Source organism: Cebidichthys violaceus, unplaced genomic scaffold, assembly GCF_023349555.1.
Source record: "Cebidichthys violaceus isolate CVI_PGR_0920_01 unplaced genomic scaffold, fCebVio1.0.p SCAF_29, whole genome shotgun sequence".
Lineage (NCBI taxonomy): Eukaryota > Metazoa > Chordata > Actinopteri > Perciformes > Stichaeidae > Cebidichthys > Cebidichthys violaceus.
Window position 1 is genome coordinate 1,366,481 of NW_027176472.1, and position 18,985 is coordinate 1,385,465.

An 18,985-nucleotide genomic window follows, 5' to 3' on the forward strand; every position below is an offset into this window, starting at 1 on the left:
TAACAAATATCACCACAAATATGTATTTTAAATCAGCCAAACAAATGTCTTACATCAAGTCTCCAAATGGCAGTTGGTTGCTTGTGAAGTACAGAAATGCATTTGACTAAATTAAATCTTGTGCAGCGCTAGACCGACAGCTGAGGGTTGATTTTGTATCCGGTGTAAAACTCCTTAAACTTAAGGTGGTGGACCAGGGCCACGTCATGTAATGGAGGAACTTTAAGGGAAAAAGCCAGAATTCAGAAAGTAAACACTGAAACTAGTCGGAAGTTTGTAAATACAGGATTCAGAGATCGAGTTTAATAATGACAAAACTTAAGCCTGAAGATAGAATTTTGTTATCTCATAATTCTCAATGTTTTCCGAGAATTAATAATTAAAGATGAATTTCTCCAAGTCCCCTTCCGTACCCGCCGTTCATTGATTCATGTTCATGTTACTGTAAGACATCAAATCCCCCAACAGTTGAAAACACTCCATAAGTCTTTTGTTTCCATGTGTGGATAAACTAAACCAAAGGAACACTTTGTGAAGGACAAACAAATCATCCAGATATCAATCTATCTCTGTATGGGCCACGGGTTTGATTCCCTGCTGTACTCGCTCCCAGAGCCTTCCCGATTTCCAGTGGAAACACAACAAAAATACAAAAAAAGGAAGACAAACTAAACACTCTTTCATCCCTCCTTTTGTTTAGTTCATTTGTTTTGCTGGGACCAACCAACCACCACGTCTGCTCGTCTGAAGGCTTTGGAAACCTGCCCTGCTCATCCACCAGATCAATGGGATTTTCTCCTTTCCGGTGGAAAATGGGGCGCTGCAGACCGACAGCACTGTTTGTGAGCGCTACAAGTAAAAGATACTTTTCAACAAAACAGCGGCATACTTCAAATGAGTTATAAATACTCTTTTTAAACAACTGTGAGCACCCAGTGCCTTGTTGAAGGGCAGGACGTTCACCTTTAACCTAACAGTCACAGTGGATGCTGCGTCCTAAACTACATCCACAACATCGGCTAGCAGGCTGGCAACTCAAAGCAGAATGATGGTTGGTTGAAGTATTGTATAGTGTAAACTAAAGTAGACCGTGAAAATGTACCAGCATTCGGCCGATAGCCTTTTCCCAGCCTGCTGAGAAAAGCTTCACCTGACTTCAAATGCCTTTCGATCCAGAGCGCCCCTGTCAGGAACCAGAACTTCCACAGACAGACTCGAACTTCTCCAGCGCCAACGCGCAGCAGAGATCACAAAAACCCATGTAAGACGTCTGCTATGAACACTGGGGCTCAGCCAGGAACAGCCTAATGGATGTAAAACACTAACATCTGCCCAATGAAACAATGGTTGTGGGGTGTATTGTCACTTATTCTGGTATCTGAAGTCTCTCAGCACATAATTGAGAGGTTGGATCAGAACCACTGGAGACAGGTTGACCTGTAGGATCTTCTGCGCTTTTCTGCGGGCCTCAGCCACAGAGCGAGAGTCGTCCACTTTTACAACTTTCCACCTAAGACTGTTTTTGTCCTTCCAGCCGTTTCTCTGCCGGGTCGGGATGTTTAGTTCCTTGGGGCCCCGACCATCTCGGTGAACGCCGTTGCTCCTCCAGCCATTGCTGGTGAGCTCTGTGTGAGTCTCTGGGAACGCCCGTCCATTTGCGTAGAAGACCGGTGCAGAATCTCCGATGAGGGCGCCGTCCAATCGGATGGGGCAGGACAGGCTCTTCTGGCTGTACAAGGCCACAGCTTTGGTGGGTGCCCCACCACCATTGTGAGAAGGCTGCAAAGGTATTCCTGAAAGCGTTGGAGGGTGCTGTTGCTGTGAAAAGGCAACAGAGGGTGCCTCAGAGGATGAGTCCCAGGAAGTGTGGATCTGGAGTCTGGCCGTATGGAAGCCAGATAGGCCCTCAATGTTGGTCAGTCTGAGGCACGGCCGCACTTCCAGCGCCTGCGACATCTCTACAGTCCGACTGGGTGTCCTGCTGCAGATGATGGCCCGATGGTCCACCAGCAGCTCCGGAGGGCGGACCCCTTGAATCTTGGGGTTACTCTTCTCAGAGGCATTCCAGGACGGGTGGACCTCTCTCTTTTTGACCAGGGGCTTCCTTCCCCTCCTCTTGGCGGTGGGTCTGACGTTCCTGCTCTGTGGCTTCAGCATGTCAGCGGTCAGCGGTTGGTTCGTGCAGGAGCGGTAGCCGTACACATCTTTGCTGCGCAGCACGGTGGGCTTGTGGCCCTCCTCTCCCAGCTCCTTCAAGAAGGTGACCAGCTCCTCACTGCTCGAGAGGTCGCGGGACATCGGGCTGAGGATCTTCAGAGCATCCAGGAGGACGTTCTGCCCCGCTGACGAGATCCGAGACCAGGAGTGAACTGCCCGGTCTTCATTGGCAAACGCCAAAGGTCGGCAAACCACGGGACCTCGCGCCGCCTCAGCCATGTTTCTAGTCCTGCCGGGAATACAGAAAGCATTTGGTTAAACTGAATCACAGAAATGGTAGATGAACCTTTTTTGTTATTTTGCAACCTTATATTGTTGCAACTCCTTTTGGTCTCCATTCTTTCAAAAGAAGAGGAATTTACCTCCCATTGCCTCCAAATGCATGTTAAAAAAAGATGTATATCGTTCGGAAGTTTCATGCCTTTATTGGATCGCGACAACGGAGACATGACAGGAAATGAGGAAGAAACAGAGATGGAAGGAAGGAAGTCCCGGGACCATTTTTTTTTAAATAAATGCGAAGGCAGACACTTCGAAGATCGATTTCACACTTTGTTCCATTCTGAAGTGTGTCACCTGAAAGAATACCCATATTCATTTGCATATTTATGACACTCCATTGCCTCTTCATTCAGACAAACATCCCACTGTTTGTTTTATTTTTTTCTTCTGTCTGTGCATCAAGTTCCTCCTCAGACGCCATGTTTGTTTACTACGGGCCCCTCTTGCATTTGCGTTTGCATACTTCCGTGGACCATTTTTCTGCCCCTATGGAAGTTTCTCCATGATGGACATCAGAGATACTGCCGTCACTGGAAGAAGTGAGATCCCAGATGATTTGCTTTAATTACATATGATGTGCAGTTTTATGACTCTGAATCTGAAGGGCTGACAGATTGAGGCAAATTGTGTCAATCAGGCAACAAAAAACAATCATAAAACCGGATGTTTTCCCATCTGTTCAGACAGTATTATCTGTTCATATCCTAACAATGGATAGGTCAACTCTCGTCTTTCCTAAACATTTCTCTACCGTCATCATTTCTGCTTCTGGGTGCTAAGACCTTCTGACCCCAGAAACTGAAGTGGATCAGCAGCCGAGTTCACATGATGTTGTTAAGTCACCTGAATATAAAATGTTAACATAAACCTACACTGTTTCAGCTTTGAACACAGAGGCTGGGGATTTTTTAATTGCTAGATCAATGCTTGGGGGAGAAGTTAGTTTACTGTCAGCAGCAGTGTAATCAGACACCTCACATGGCCAGACCAGCAGAGAATATAAAGAAACACTGAAGCTCCATGATCTGCTGGGAGAACGACCCCACCTGGCTCGTTAAAACTGCGACCTTCTCTCAGTTCAGCAGCAGTTTTACACCTTTATACCCTCAATCTAAACAAGCTTCATTAAACAGCATGGTAACCAGGACCTTTGAGACAGTAGAAACAACGCCCTGGGATCCTCTTCCAGCAGAAATAAAGAAGACAAAAACTTGACATGGTAGCCCCGAGGGAGGGAAACCGCCTAATATTATATAATTTTTGTATTCGCTTCTCTACCACCACCAAAAAAAGGACAAAGGAAACAGCAATTTATCAGAAACAAAGTATGGAAGGAAATATAATAATAAATGTTTGATTGTGACAATAGCTAGCTCTCAACAGAGAACTGTGGGCATCACCCAGAAAGATAGGGAATTTTAATAGAAGTGATGTAATTCCTACTTTGACTGGTATAATTGTGGTAGCCTAAGTCAGATCACGGACGATGCACTTTTATTTCAGAGGTGACAACAACATTACATTCGAGCCCTTGCCAAACGAGTTTGTCAGAGTGTACAGAAACCCACTTACTGTTTTAACAACACCCTCAACCTTGATTTGGCACATGGCATTAAAATTGAACATTGAATAGTCTTTCCACAGAACCTTCTTCTAATCTGACCATTATTTAGTAACTTTTGAATACTTAGTACCGGATACACGCCATTAGGCAAAGGTTTGTAGTCTAGATGTCAATCTGAAAGTGCTGTTGTTAAATTTAAGGAAGTGAGTTCATCGGCAATTAATTCAATATCTCAATATAACAGAGGACTCCTATGATAACTTTAGTCCCACCCAAGTTGAACATCTTGTCGATAATGCTATAGGTTCACAGCTAATGACACATGACTGTATTGCCCCTCTAAAAAAGACGATAGCAAAACAAAAAGGTAGTTAGCTCCATGGTAAAACGCTCAATTAAAGTCAACATCGCAAAAACTTGAAAAGAACCAAGAATTTGGTAGAATCACAGTTAGACTAGCGAGATAGTCTAAAAACTTTTAGGAAGGACCTCCGTAATGCCAGAGCAGCCTATTACTCATAATTCATAGAAAAAAAATTAGAACCCCAGGTTTCTCTTCAGCACTGTAGCGATGCTAACAACTATATTGAGCCATGTATTCCTTTAGCCCTCAGCAGAAGCAACTTCATGAACTTCTTTATTATTAAAATTCTAAGTATAACAACCTTAATTAATCAACTCCTGCCCTCAACCGGTACTGATTCATCCTCAAACTTAGGAACCTTAAAAAAAAGCTGTAAAACCTGATAGAATGTTTTTCTAACATTGACCTTCACCTATTGACTTAAACAATTTCTCCATCCAAGCCATCTACCTTTCTCTTAGAACGCACCCAGACAAGGCATCTTACAGAAGTTTTCCCCATAGTTAGCACTTCTATACTTCAATCTGTCTTTACCAACAGGCCATGTACCACAGTCCTAAAAAGTAGCTGTAATTAAACCTCTTCATTAAAAAAAAAAAAACACAGCCCCTTCCTCTCCAAGGTCCTTGAGAAAGCAGTCGGGAATCAGTATCATATTACGGAGACTAGAACATTTAATTGGCATTGAAGGAACCAATTGCACTAAACTGGTTTCAGTCCTATTTATCAGATTGATCCCAGTTTGTACACGTGAAAGACATCTGTGCTTGAACCCATTCTATTCACTTTATATATGCTTTGTTTAGGCAATATTAATAGAAAACACTTCATAAACTTTCATTGTTATACAGATGACACCCAGTTATATCTATTGATCAGGCCAGACAAAACTAAGAAATTAGCTTAACTCCAAGGATGTCTTAAGGACATAAAAACATGGATGACCTGCAACCTTCTGATCTTAAACTCAACAAAACGTAAGTATTGTACTTGGCCTTGAATGCTCCAGATTGAAAAGGAAATTTGGCGTTCAAAGGAACGAAAGAGCTCTCCTGCAGACATACCTCATGAGCAAGTCGACAGTGTTCACTTTTTCAAATTCAGAGTCAAATAATACTATTTTAAGTACTCTCACTACTGGCATGGGGAGACAAAGTTCCACAATCTAGCTTTTATTACGTGAATAATAGCAATTTTCTTTGTAGATTCTGAAGTCTAACCAGCTGGTTCAGAGCTAAACATAAGCTTTTCCCGCTATTTCTGATCAACAGTTCAAGACACAAAGACGTTCAATCAACTATCAAATAAGACAAAGAAATGTAACAAATTCTTACAACTGAGAAGCAAGAACCAGCGAATGTTGAGTAACAGGGTGACACGCTCCTTCATTATTATCAATACAAACACCGTAGTTTAGAAAATGGTCCCAACAAATGCACTGCTTCCTCCTGTTTGAGTTAACATTTCCTAAAAACTGCAACACCCCACTGTTTTAGGAAATTACTGAGTTTTATTTTTTTTAATGAAAAATAAACTATATTAGTGAAATTTTTGTATTAGATTTACGTCTTCAGTAGGAACCAATAGTCATTGGGCTGAGTGCAACAGACAGAGAGAGAGAGAGAGATTTTGTTTAATATGTCTATTTATCAGGGACCTGTAGAAAAAAACAATCACATACAAAGAGATTTTGTATCAGATTTAGCAACTAGTCAATTTCCATCTGCAATCTATGGGCAAGTCAGGAAGGATTTGTTGACAATAAGAAAAATATAGAACCTCAGACCGACCCTTTAAGAGTTGTTATTTTTGTAAGTTGACAACCTGTACTGTGGCACCCATTTTTTTTTTGGTCACTATTTCTCACGGATATAGCTAGGTAGCTTATCCCGCCTCCAGACCAACAAGGGTAACGGCCGTCAACACCAACCCTATTTGAATCAGTGATTTAGACGTCTGGAACCAGGGTTGTGATAAATAAAAAGTCAAGAGGTCATCAGTTCATCTTCTGGGGACCATGAATGTTAGTACAAAATTTGAGGCTGCATGATATTAGCCTATTTACAGCTTGACCTGTCAGATGTAGGATGAGCGTATTATAACTTTGAGAAAGAAAGTCGTAATCAGCAAGTTTTTTTTTTTTTTTAACGGAATTGGTCAAGAAAATTGCCATTGGTGCATCTTTAGTTTTCAGACTAGATTAAGCTAGATTCATATCAGTCTTACTTTCAAACTGCTACTTGCTTTTTTTGCTGTGAGAACTTGTTATATTAAGACAAAGTATGTGGTTAAAGACCATTAAACTATCAATAACGTTGTACACCTGTAAAGAAAGCAAGACAAACCTACACTAGTGAACCTGGATATAATAATTAGCCGCCTGGTAGACAAGACAAAGTCTGCAGCTACATGATCACAGGTTTAACTTTCATAAAAACTGAAGACAAGGAATGAGATAGTAGCTCATCAGGTAACGACCTGCTCCGTGTCCACCCCCCCACCCCACCCCCCAAATAAATATGGGTAATTAATTTGTTCATTTTGTAGTTTAAACAGCGCAGCTTGCAGGAGCAGAGCAGGCCAAGAAGATCTCTGGCGACTGCAATTGAACATCAGGCCCATTAATCAGAGGCAGCAACGCACAAAGTGTCCACACTGCTGCCAGACAGACAGACAGACAGACAGACAGACAGACAGAAGGACAGAGTTCCCATCCCCCACCTGGTATCAGTAGGCTCCTATGATGTCTGTGATGGGGGGGAATGGAATCAACTGTTAAATCTAGAAAATGGCAGAAATTGCCAAAATGTGGATGCAATTTATAAAAATCAATACCAGACAATGTTATAATGTCCTCTACCATTCAGTGCTGACAGCTATGGCTGTAATACAAATAGTCTGAATCTTTGAAGCCTAGTTCATAATCTTGACAATCAAGTTCTAAAATCAACATTTGAATGCAGCGCAGCTTCTTCTTTTTGCATATCTGTTCATTATGGTTAGGGCATGTCTCTGCTCAGTTGCAGATACAGATTAGGCTACACTACTATTATTAGTAGGTTTAGGGTATTATACTATTTGATTCCCAGGTTGACCCATCAAATCTGGTTACAACCCGCTGGCCGGCCGGGTTCGGGTAAGCTTACTAGAAAATATGAGAACGGTCGGGAGGGCAACAAAGCAGCATTCTGAGTTAGTTATCAATTACTTACAGAAACACTGCATGCAGTAGTTCACCTTGTCTTCCCCTCTCTACCTCACTCTCAAACACGCACAGACACAATGTCATAAAATATGACAACAGACATGCAAAGCTTTAAAAAAAAAAAGAGAAAGATATTCATTACAGCCCAACTGACAGCGCTTTCATCACTAAACTATGGCGAGGATGCACTTTATTTCTTCGACTATGTGGAAATCCAAACCACAGATGATGAACAAAAGCATTAAAAGGAACAGTGTGTACGATTTAGTGGCACTTATGGGTTTGTTGCAGATAGCAACCAACTAAATACCCGTCAGCTCACCCCTCCCTTTCTAAGCGTGTTGGGGAACTATGGTGGCCTTTAGGATTTTAGTACTATTCCTTTTTCAAAACATATATAATTTTGAAAACAAATAACTTCAGAACAGGATTAGAATTTATATTTAAAATATATAAAAAATACAGTTTTTAGAGCAGCAACAGTTGCGTTTACAACAGCAAAGTCACTATATGAACTCATTACTATCTCACTGGGACAAAGGTAAAATGTTAAAATAAAAAATGGAGAACAAAGACATCCCTCAGTGTTAGTTATTCATCTTGTGCTGCTGGCTGCTTTGTTTCAGCCACAGAGAAGTTCTTTAAAAAAAATGCTTTTGGCCGATCGTTCGTGCTGTGTAAACATTGCGTTTGGTGACGGGGCAGCTCTGCAGGTGTGTTGGACTGGATACAACATTATATACAAATATAATACAAATGGGCTGCAACTGCATTTTGCTATGCAACCCTGTGTTGCATAATGACAATGAATTATTGTTGAATCCTTGAAAAGGGCTGTTGAAAGTCAAGGCATCGCTTCAATAGAATAAAGCACATGGGAGGGATTGACCAAGAAACAAAACTTGAAGGCACTAGATAAGATACCGTTATATTGTAGAAAACAACTCCAAACATGGTTAGAGAAAAGGCTAATAACATTAAAGCTGCAAGCAGCATTGATCGGGCCCTCGCAACGTCACACACGTCGAGGGTACTGGCAGGACTCTGGTTGATGCGGCAATGCATTTCTGTGACCATCATACACTGCATGCACAAGTTAGATGATATTTCCTGCGTCGACCAGCAGCATAGCAAGACCATGTTGCCAGGTCTTAAGCCTCAAATGTTTTGAGTGTACCTCCGATACAATCATAAATGTAAGCCTGTTAAGATCATTAAGAAAATGAACGTGTGAATGTGCTTCAGTATTTGTAACATAACAGACGGTCAGGTTACTGGGATGGAGTTCAACTCCCTGCAGTGTCCTGCTGATTGTATTTGGACTTACATAAAAGTTAACAGAACAGCAGTGTCATTTGTTTTTACTTGAACACTTTAATTTGACACCGTTTTCATTTTAAGCTCTTCTGTAACTTTAGATTGTAGTGTGAAGCATTCATTGTAACATTTAACCTGATTCTCATGTAGAAGCTCTAGACAGATCATTTATACTAATGCCCACTGACATGGTTTGAAAAACACTGTTGATTAACTTTTGTTCTCCAAGCATCTTAGTTTGCACATATTTAGATCAGATAAGTCTTTTTCTCATGGTGTGCCCACAAACCCTGTTTGGGCCGCTGTTATTATAGAATTCTGTTTACGTCCGTGGTTGCCAGTAGGTGGCGCTATGACTATGAGTTAATATTGGCATGCAGAAGTCCTAAAATCACGACAGCAATCAAGCATGTCAAGTTTGGGGCAGTTTTGACAAAGTAAGGTTGAGTTACAAAAGCTTGATGGATGATGGCGAATCATGTAAAATTGCCGGTACACCAAGTCCATGTTATCCGATGAAACATCAAGCTTTTAGTAACTTTTAATCGTTAAGGTCTTTAGGTTGTTCTGACCAAATTCTAAGCTGATCGGATTATTTCCCTAGGAGGAGTTTGTAGTGCAGCACCTGGAAAAGGAAATAAAACCACAAGAAATTCATACAAAATTCAAATTGGCTGACTTCCGGTTGGGTTTAGAGCATGGACCCCTAAGACTTTTTTTTAAGTCTACATGTGATACACCGGCTTACTTAATTTCATACATCTAGGTGAAACGTACTGCGAGGGCTGCATCGTCGAAATATTGTAGGGGGCGCTATCGAGCCGAGTTGCCACTCTGAAGCATTAAAATCACATCAGATAACTACATTCAGGATTTTAAATGTGTGTGACAAGTTTGATTTTGTTTTGAGTATTTTTAGCCCCTCAAAAACACCTTTGTTTTTAATGGCGAGGAATGCATCGCCACGGCAACGGCATTTCACGAAACAACAAGCTTTGAGTAACTTTTAATCACAAAGGTCTTTAGATTGTCCTGACCAAATTCTAAGTTGATCTGATTAAATCCCTGGGAGGAGTTTGTTAAAGTAGAGCGCCTGGAAATTGCAAAAACGACACTAGAAATTCAGACTAAATTCAAAATGGCTGACTTCCGGTTGGGTTTAGGGCATGGCCCCAAGAGACTTTTATTTAAGTCCACATGTGATACATGTGCCTGCCAAATTTTGTTATTCTATATGAAACGTACTGCAAGGGCTGCTTTGTCGAAATTTTGTAGGGGGCGCTATTGAGCCAATTTAACACTCTTATTGAATAAAATCATATTATATAACTACATTTTGGCCTTGTGATCTGTGTGTCAAGTTTGCTTGTGTTTCAAGCTTTTTTAACCTCTCCAAATGACCATCGTTTGTCACGCCGAAGACTGCGTTACCACGGCAACGGCGTTCGACGAAACATCAAAAGCTTAGAGAACTGGCATTATGAACTTCTTACATTTGTGTGGAACTAATTTGATGTTGATCTGATTTTCCAACTAAGAGAAACAAGCCAAAGTATAAAGACTTTAACTTACTGTTGCCAGTAGGTGGCGCTATGACTATGATTCAAAATTGGCCTGCAGATGTCTTCAGGCCTGGAGTCTAATCAAACATGTGAAATCTGGTAAAGATCTGATGATGCGGAGTCAAGTTACATCAGTTTATTCGTTCATGGCGAAGGATCGAAGTTCGCCGAGCCGCCACGTCGTCGCCCTTCGACAACTTCTTACAATTTTCACAATGAAGCATTATCAACGTCTTAAGGCTTTTCTGACAAAACTTTAGAGGGATTGGAATAATCTGTGAGGAGCAGGATGTCAAAGTACAAAACTTATAACTTCCTGTTGCCACCAGGTGGCGCTATCACTATGATTCTAAACTGTCATATAGATGTGTTCAGGGTCAGGATGTTATGACATCTGAGAAATTTGGAGCAGATTAGGCAATGTACAGCCGAGTTACAACAACTTCCTGTTTCATGGCGAATGGTGTTTTTTTGCTGCCACGCCACGGACACATAGTTCGATAACTTTTTGATCTTTGAGTCGTTTCACTGCCAAGATCTCAAGAGCATACTGACCAAATCTGAAGGCAATCGGGTTTAATCTCTAGGAGGAGTTCGTTAAAGTACGGCGCCTTGAAACGGTCCAGAAACGTCATAAAATTCAAAATGGCCGACTTCCTGTTTGGTTTAGGATATACCCCCTTTTGACTTTTTTGTACGTCCCATCACGTTCCACATACCTACCAAATTTCATACAGCTAGGTGAAACCCAAAGTTGGGGCTACTCTGTAGGGGGCGCTATCGAGCCAAAATGTCATGCCGCAGCTGGACACCCCAATAATACTGGAATTTTCACCACGATTGAATTTTGTGCCAAATTTCAAAAGATTCCCAGTATCCCAAGCACCTCCTTTTTGCGATGAAACTGGTACGATAATAATAATAATAAAAAACATTAGAATAACAATATGTCCTCCGCTCCGACTACGTCGGTGCTCGGGCCCTAATAATAATAATAATAAAAAACATTAGAATAACAATAGGTCCTCCGCTCCGACTACGTCGGTGCTCGGGCCCTAATAACAGTCTATGGAACGGAGCAAACTGTTTTGGAGTGGAGCACTGAAAGAAAATTACTTCTGTTTTATCTTTGTAAAACTAGACAAATGAAATTTTTGGCACATCCAGTCATTGATTTGTTCAATGCACTCTCTCAGTAATTGCATGGGACCATAGTCACCTTATGATATCTTTATATAAATCTGTGTGTCGTCTGCATAATAATGGCAAGAACATTTGAGATATGTTGAACAGAAGAGGCCCAAAAATGGAGCCTTTTCTCCAGGTGTTCCTGAGATATCAACCTGAAAACATTATGCTATTTGCCATGGCTGTCGCCAGCTTGCAGGCTTAACAATGTGGAGAATATAATTTTGTGTTATGTAGTTAAATGTAATTTATGGTGCTGTTGGTTTTTTGCTGCTAGACCTTTACATTAGGTGCAACCCTCGCTGGTACAAGCTGGAAACCGTTTTAAGACTGCAGTGAAAAAATGTTTATAAAAGACAAAAGCAAACAAATTTGGATTGAAGCAGAATATTTCATGAGATGAAAAAAAACACCGCCCCCCCCGACGATTGACTCAACAATGCAATTTTGAGTAACCACAAATGGAGGATAGGAAAGTATAAACAATTGTTTCCCTAAAAAGACCCAAAAGATGGTAGGTGAGGAAGAGAAAGCCTGAATTAATAATTTAAAGATTTGCGCAAACAGAGATAGTCATCCCAAAGAAAACACATGAATAATCGCAAAGAGTAACATCATCCACCACAACCTTTTAGTCTGATGTTGAGACCCTTTGAGATGACAAAGTCCCCAGTGTGGCCCATATTATGTCACATGCTGATTCAGTCCATAGTTATCCAGAGTACAACAGTTCTTTAGTGCTGCCATCAACTTTCCTCTAGGCAGCCACATACCTTCTCTCCTCATTTGGAACAATTGAAAGAAGACGCTGGCCTTGAGAAGAAAAAAAAACACTATGTGGACACGGGCCATTAGATTGCAGCTTGACATGAGGAATTCAACTGAGGAGCAACATATTGGAAAGAGGCAAAATTCCCCGAAAGGCATCTGCTTGCATGGCATTATTAAACAAAATGGCGACTTCACTCACCGTCATACGCATTCAAGCTTTGTTCATAAAACTGCTGTTAGGAGGGGTTGACTCAATAAGAACTGGTGCATTTTTATCTTGTTATGGCAAAGTTTTAGTTAAAAACATAAAATCAAGATTGTGCTAGATAATTAATTAATCAAGTAACAATGATGACAGGAATAATTCAATGACAACGGTAATGATGGCAGAGAACTCGACCATAGAGAGTGGGACATTATGTCCTAACAGCGAGCGTTATGTTTGAGTAGTATTTGCTATCTTTTTTTAAAGCCGAAAATACTCATTTTACATAGTGATATTTACTGAAAATTAAATCTCCTTCCGATCTCCCACTAGCTAGCTGCCACCATGTTTATGTTATTGTATTTTCTAGTATTCATTCCTGTTCATCGGATCGAGTACAATTTCACAGCGACCAAAACACCAGTTTCAAGTGTAGTAATCAAAGACAATCAACCTCGACACTAGTCGCAAAGCATAATTACAGGACAAAACACAGCTTAACAAAACTGGGAAAGTGATGTGGTTGCTGGATTGTAGGGACAAAGAAACAAAACTGTTTATTTGAACTGAGCAACTAAACCACAGTTTAGTTGCTCAGTTCAAATAAACTTGTCGGTTCTCTCTGGTGGACAAACTACATAATGGAGACACTTTCTAACGTCATCAAACATTTTCTTGGCATTTCAAATGTGCATAACTGCATCCGCAACAATAAGAGAGAAAGCGAGAAAGACAGCGGATACTTTCCAAGTCTACAGAAAATAGGACGATGCAAACAATATGGTCCATCTGTTCTACTTCATATCACAGCAGTCACAATCGTCTGAGAGCCTGATCGTACCAGCATCATGACTCATGAACCTCTCAAATTGTCAAACCGATCAAGATTAATTTTGACCCAATTCTAAAATTAGCCAGAGGCAGCCACTTCAGGGCGAAAATCTGGCTTAAATGCCAGTAAATAACATGGTTGACAATGAGATTTGACCTCAAAGTATTCCAGAGTGACTTCGTCAGTTTGATGCGCACACATATCAGGTGTAGAAAATAAACCGCAATGACAGCTTATGAGATCATCATTAAAAGTTGTTTTTGGGCTTAAACTGTAGATATGACAAAAGCAATAACTTGAAATATTCATTATCTCAAAACTGACCCAGCCGGTAAGTTCAAAGTGAAGAGTTAATCGTTATTATTTAGTAATCTGGTCTTTAAATACAATTCATAATGTAGTACGTCAGAAAAAGTCAGAAAAGGTCAAAGCCTAGTAAGTCATAAAGAAGGTATAGTATGTCATATAAAAAGTCATAAAAAGTCATAACCTAGTGTGCAATTAAAAATAAGTCATAAAAAGTGTATCGTATAGTATGTCATAAAAAAGTCATAGTATAGTATGTCATAAAAGAAATGTCATAAAACTTGTTTTGGTGGCTTAAACTGTACAACATAAAAGTAATTGGTGGAAATATTCATTATCAAGACTGAACCAACCCAGTTAGCTCTTACTATCTATTCATACCAGACCAAAGTACTGGAAGGTGGTGGATAGTCTTTCAGAGAGGATGAAACGCTGGGGTTTAATATAAACCTATAAAGTCTGTTAGAATTATCTTTGCTACTAGCTGCTGCTTCTCACTGGAGTACGCACCATTTTAGCTAGCCAGAAGTGCTGTAACAATTTGGCCTTAAAAACAGTCTCTGACAAGTTACTTCATTTTCTTAAAACAGGAATCAATTTGCGGTTTCACAGTTTGATTTTATACCAACCGGCATTTGTCATTATAACATGTTGAGGAAAAAAAAAAAAAAAAAAACAGGCAACATTAGCAGCCTGTTCCAACAGCCCCACGGCAGAATATCCAGCTTGAATTGCCTTAAGGTCAAATTGCTGATTCTGGGGAAGTGGTACACGTTTTGTTTATTTACCAGAAAGTTTGTGTTTTTTGGGGGGCGATGAGACAAGACTATTTATTACCAGCCAGTGTACTGCGAATAAACACAACAGTGTTCAGTGAAGAGACCGAGTTTGGGCTGTTGATGAATAAATGCTACAACACTTCAAGACCCAAGCCAAGTTCCCGTGTCTTGGTTGCCACATTTTGATATAATTGAAGAGGGATTCGCCCCAAAGTTAACGTCAACCTCGGCCCAGGTAAGGTGGGCTGACCTTTAAGATGGACCAGTTATTCTCATTTTAATAACAAGTTTTTTTCAAGCTTTTTCTACCTCCATGCTGAGCATGCATCCTGGATTAATTGTTGAAAAGAAACCTGTCTACAGACCGTATCAGACCAAAAAGTAGCATGGCAAAATGTATCCTTGCATCTTTGAGAAATATGCTTGGTGACCTATGTTGGAGAACAGCTATAGCTCAGGACGTAACATCCCATTAACATACTATTCATACTACGTAGCTACCATTGAATACAAACTGTTTAGCTAGCTAGCCAACATTGTGATCAATGTGTAGACGTATTGCTTGATTTTACTTCAATATGAACAGTCTGCTGGTAATGGCATACTTAATCGTTAACTTAGTATCAGTATCAGACATATTGTGGTTTCCATCTGACAATAATTTTGCATTTTATTGGTTTAAATGATCTTGTAAACTAGCTACTTGTGAAACAATCCAGGCATACACGTTGTTGTCTCAACTCCAGTCTCACATCTCAAGTTGCTAATTGGACTGTTAGCAACGTATAGTGTATGAAAAATTAAGTCTTGGTCGAGATATCCGCTGGCTACGCTGAAATATAGCCCTTTTCCTTCAGAGGCGTATCAGAAAGCCAGAAAGCCGATGAGTCACTTGGCTTTTTACTGCCGGGATTGAACAGAATTTCATTGTGTAAACAGTTATTGACGTTAGCAGTATAATGCTCTCCTAGCTAGCTTGCAAGCTAATTGACAATTAACCATGATAACCAACCAACTCCTTTACTTCATCAAAGGTTTGCGATGATTACAGGTCAACACAACTAACAAAAACAAAACACACTGATGTCTTAACTGACAAGAACAAAGAAACCTATGATGGTATCACTACTTTTTTTTGTTAGATCAAAAACGCTAAAAACAAAACAAACCAGGTAAGCCAATGAGCGTTAAGATAGGGAAAAACGTGCGCAAAGCTACGTGGTTCCGTAGCTCACGAGCGCCCCCACCTTCAAGAACTGGCAATAAGACTCAGTTTATTTTTTCCTAAACCACTAACTGTAGTCAGATGTATTCAAGTAGCCGCCGTTGAGAAGCTGACTTACAACTTTCAGTGGTTTGATGAAAGACGTCGCCATTTTTTTTCACACGGACTTGTGAACTGCCGACAAGCCGAGCTCGCCAAACACTCTCCCAGCAATCTGTCCTCTGTCTGGGCAGCTATAGTTGTAGAGGCTCCCCAAAGCCCTTCCGGCCGACCAGGCCCTCCCCTTTGCTCCGAAACATTATCGGACGTATTTGATGAGTCGGAACCGTGAAGGTTACTGACGTGAATGAAAGTACTACAGCAGGAAAAATAAATAAAAAGGCGGTATTACCTTTTAACGGCGCTGTTTCGGCATCCTCCACCGCTGCGCCGACGCTCCACACGGTAAAATGGCTGCAACAACAGCGGTGTGGATGACAGACCAGGGAGAGAGAGGCGGAGGCAGCCGGGGAGAGAGGAGAGGAGGGCGGGCTCTGTTCACCGAGGGGGTGGGGGTGGGGAACGGGCGCAAGTGACTGAAAAATATTATTGTGTTAAAAACAAATTAAAAATCATGACTGACACAAAGTCCACAACAACAACAAAAATACAAGACAACAAAAACATACGTTTTATTTCATATCACAATAATTATTTTAAAAAGTAAAAAACTAAGCCCCCCCCTCAACCGTGAAGCCTAAGTAAATTGTGACGTCACGACTGGGCGTGGCTTACGCCGTGTTTGTGACTAAAACTCTTTGCATTTCATTGTAGAAAACGCTCTTCTAGCTAGCTTGCAAGCTAATTGACAGTTAACCACGATATCTCCCTCAAAAGGTTTGCGATGATTACAGGTCAACACAACTAACAAAACAAACACATTGGTGTCTTAACTATATTTAAATATTTAACTTAAATATTGTTGTTTTCAACAAGTAAAAAAAAAATTAAAATCATGTCCGAAAAAAAATCTGCAAAAATAAAATACAAGACAACAAAGACGTAAGTTTTATTTCATATCACAATACTTATTTTGAAAGTAAAAAACTGGCCGCCCTCTCAACTGTGAAGCCTAAGTAAATTGTGACGTCAAGATGGGGGTGTGGCTTATGCCGTGTTTGTGACTAAAAATCTTCGCAACCAACCATCCCAGTGACCTATCGGTGGCGAAATAAAGGCTAGCTAAGTACTGTATAGTACTGTAAGTACTGTAAGTACAATTTTATAATTTTATACTTCTACAACACTACCATGTTTTTGTAGGCACGTATTTAATTTAAACAACATTTATTTGACAACATTAGTAATTAGTTACTCTGCAGATTTAGATTAGCAACTCAATATAAATCAAGAAATTATGATATATTATTTTAGATTAGGCTAACCAGCAGGATATAACGCACTTTAAGCAACTGTACACTTAAACTCATTTGTTTAATTAAGCTGTGAACTAAATAATATGACTGTACTTTTTTAATTAAAAAAATTGTTGAAAATGGCTCAAAACGCCATCTACTGTTTTAAATCAGTCCTAATCTTGCAAGGCCAATTCTGAGATAGAGTCGACCGTTTGGGAATAATCTACATCGTCAAATAACAGAATGTTAACGCCCTCTAGTCAAACCCCCCTTCTCGCCTCTCCACAGCGTCTATTATTTTTCCTTTCTGTGTACTGGAAATTAGGATATCAGCACATTACAAAATACGGTGAATCAGTGTTAGGGACTGCGTTTATATGGAACTGTTTATGATCAGGTTTTTGGAGTATCCCGTTTATGTGTTTTCACATGTCAAAATCATATCCTGTTTTAAGAAACCGGGATAGGCTCTCATCCCATTTGTGGGAAACGCGAATACGCTAGCTGGAGTATATCGAAAGAAATCGGGATACTCTTGCAGGTGCGGCTTTAGTCAAGTGATGTAACAGAAATACAAACAATGGTTGCAGTGAAAACCCCTCACTTCTGGAGTGACCATGGCCCAATCCTAAGGCCCCCCCCCCCCACAGACTGTATATCAGAAATGGACGTAGTCACCCATTGGTTTGTGGACTACGGTTTTGAAGCCTCAATTTTGGCATTTTTTGCTGTCTGCATCTTGTTTTTTGCAACCAGTGAACTGAAGTGACCATATTTGGACAGCGGAGGACTGACGTAGAGACGCCGTATACGGCTTTGGCAGAGACCTGTCAATCTCTGTAGCCCCGCACTAAAGCATACCCTGCTTTATGGTCTATTTGACTCTTGGACCATGGACCATGCTGTATTGAAGAAGACATGAAACTAGAGATTGAGACCATAAACTCATGTTTACAATGTTTACTGAGGTAATAAATCAAATGAGAAGTGGGGTCTTTTTCTCATAGACTTCTATACAACAAGACTTCTTTTGCAACCGGAGGAGTCGCCCCCTGATGGCCATTAGAAAGAATGCAAGTTTAACAAACGTCAGCATTGGCTTCACTTTTCAGAATCAGAGGTTGCCGCCTGGTCCCCCCTACAACCTCAAGGCTTGAATCCTGTAGGACTTAACTGACGTCACCTGTGAGAGACTACAAGGGCTACAAGGGCTTGGAATGGTATAAATACCATTGTGACAGCACTTTGCAGCGACATATCAAGTTACCCGACAACAGCAAAACATGTCATGTTCAGTTGTGGGGTTTTATTTCACGTTTTTACTGCCTGATTTGAACTTCTCTCAGGCTCTTGCCTCAAGAGAAGAAAAGGTATTTGTCAACTAATCTATTTACTTGTTTTTGTCAAAACAGAAAAAAAACCTGCAACTTGTAACCAGGTGTGTAATATACCTGTGTTTGAAGTCACATTGCTATGAATTGTGGGTAATTCCCTAAGGCAAAGTCAGTAGACATGCAGACTTACAGAAAGTGTGCATAAAGGGCTCAAAAATGTCTTTGAGAAAGTGCTCAAACACTTGACGATTTGACAGCAGGACGGCCCGAAGCCCTCAAGGACATTTAGGGAATGCTCCTCAAAATCCATGAGTCTGTGAGTATGGAGATTGGGATTGAGTTTTGTCTGTTGGTAATGAAAGAGGCTTGTGACAGTGACAGGTTGACACCTGTGCCTAATTTACCTAGTTTTGTTTACACACAAAAAAAAATTACCA

General features: G+C 40.6%; 1 protein-coding gene across 1 annotated transcript; it reads right to left on the minus strand.

Moving 5' to 3' along the window:
* Nucleotides 1-16: 16 nt before the first annotated feature.
* Nucleotides 17-16,291, minus strand: LOC137880664 (uncharacterized). Its single transcript, XM_068722159.1, has 2 exons — nt 16,209-16,291; nt 17-2,446 (listed from the first exon to the last, which is right to left on the minus strand). The coding sequence occupies exon 2, from the start codon at nt 2,434-2,436 to the stop codon at nt 1,363-1,365; it is 1,074 nt and encodes a 357-aa protein (XP_068578260.1). The 5' UTR covers nt 2,437-2,446; nt 16,209-16,291; the 3' UTR covers nt 17-1,362.
* Between the last annotated feature and the right edge of the window lie 2,694 nt (nt 16,292-18,985).

Excerpts from the sequence above, each read along its gene's own strand:
- LOC137880664 (XM_068722159.1), bottom strand. The coding sequence starts at position 2,436 with ATGGCTGAGGCGGCGCGAGGTCCCGTGGTTTGCCGACCTTTGGCGTTT.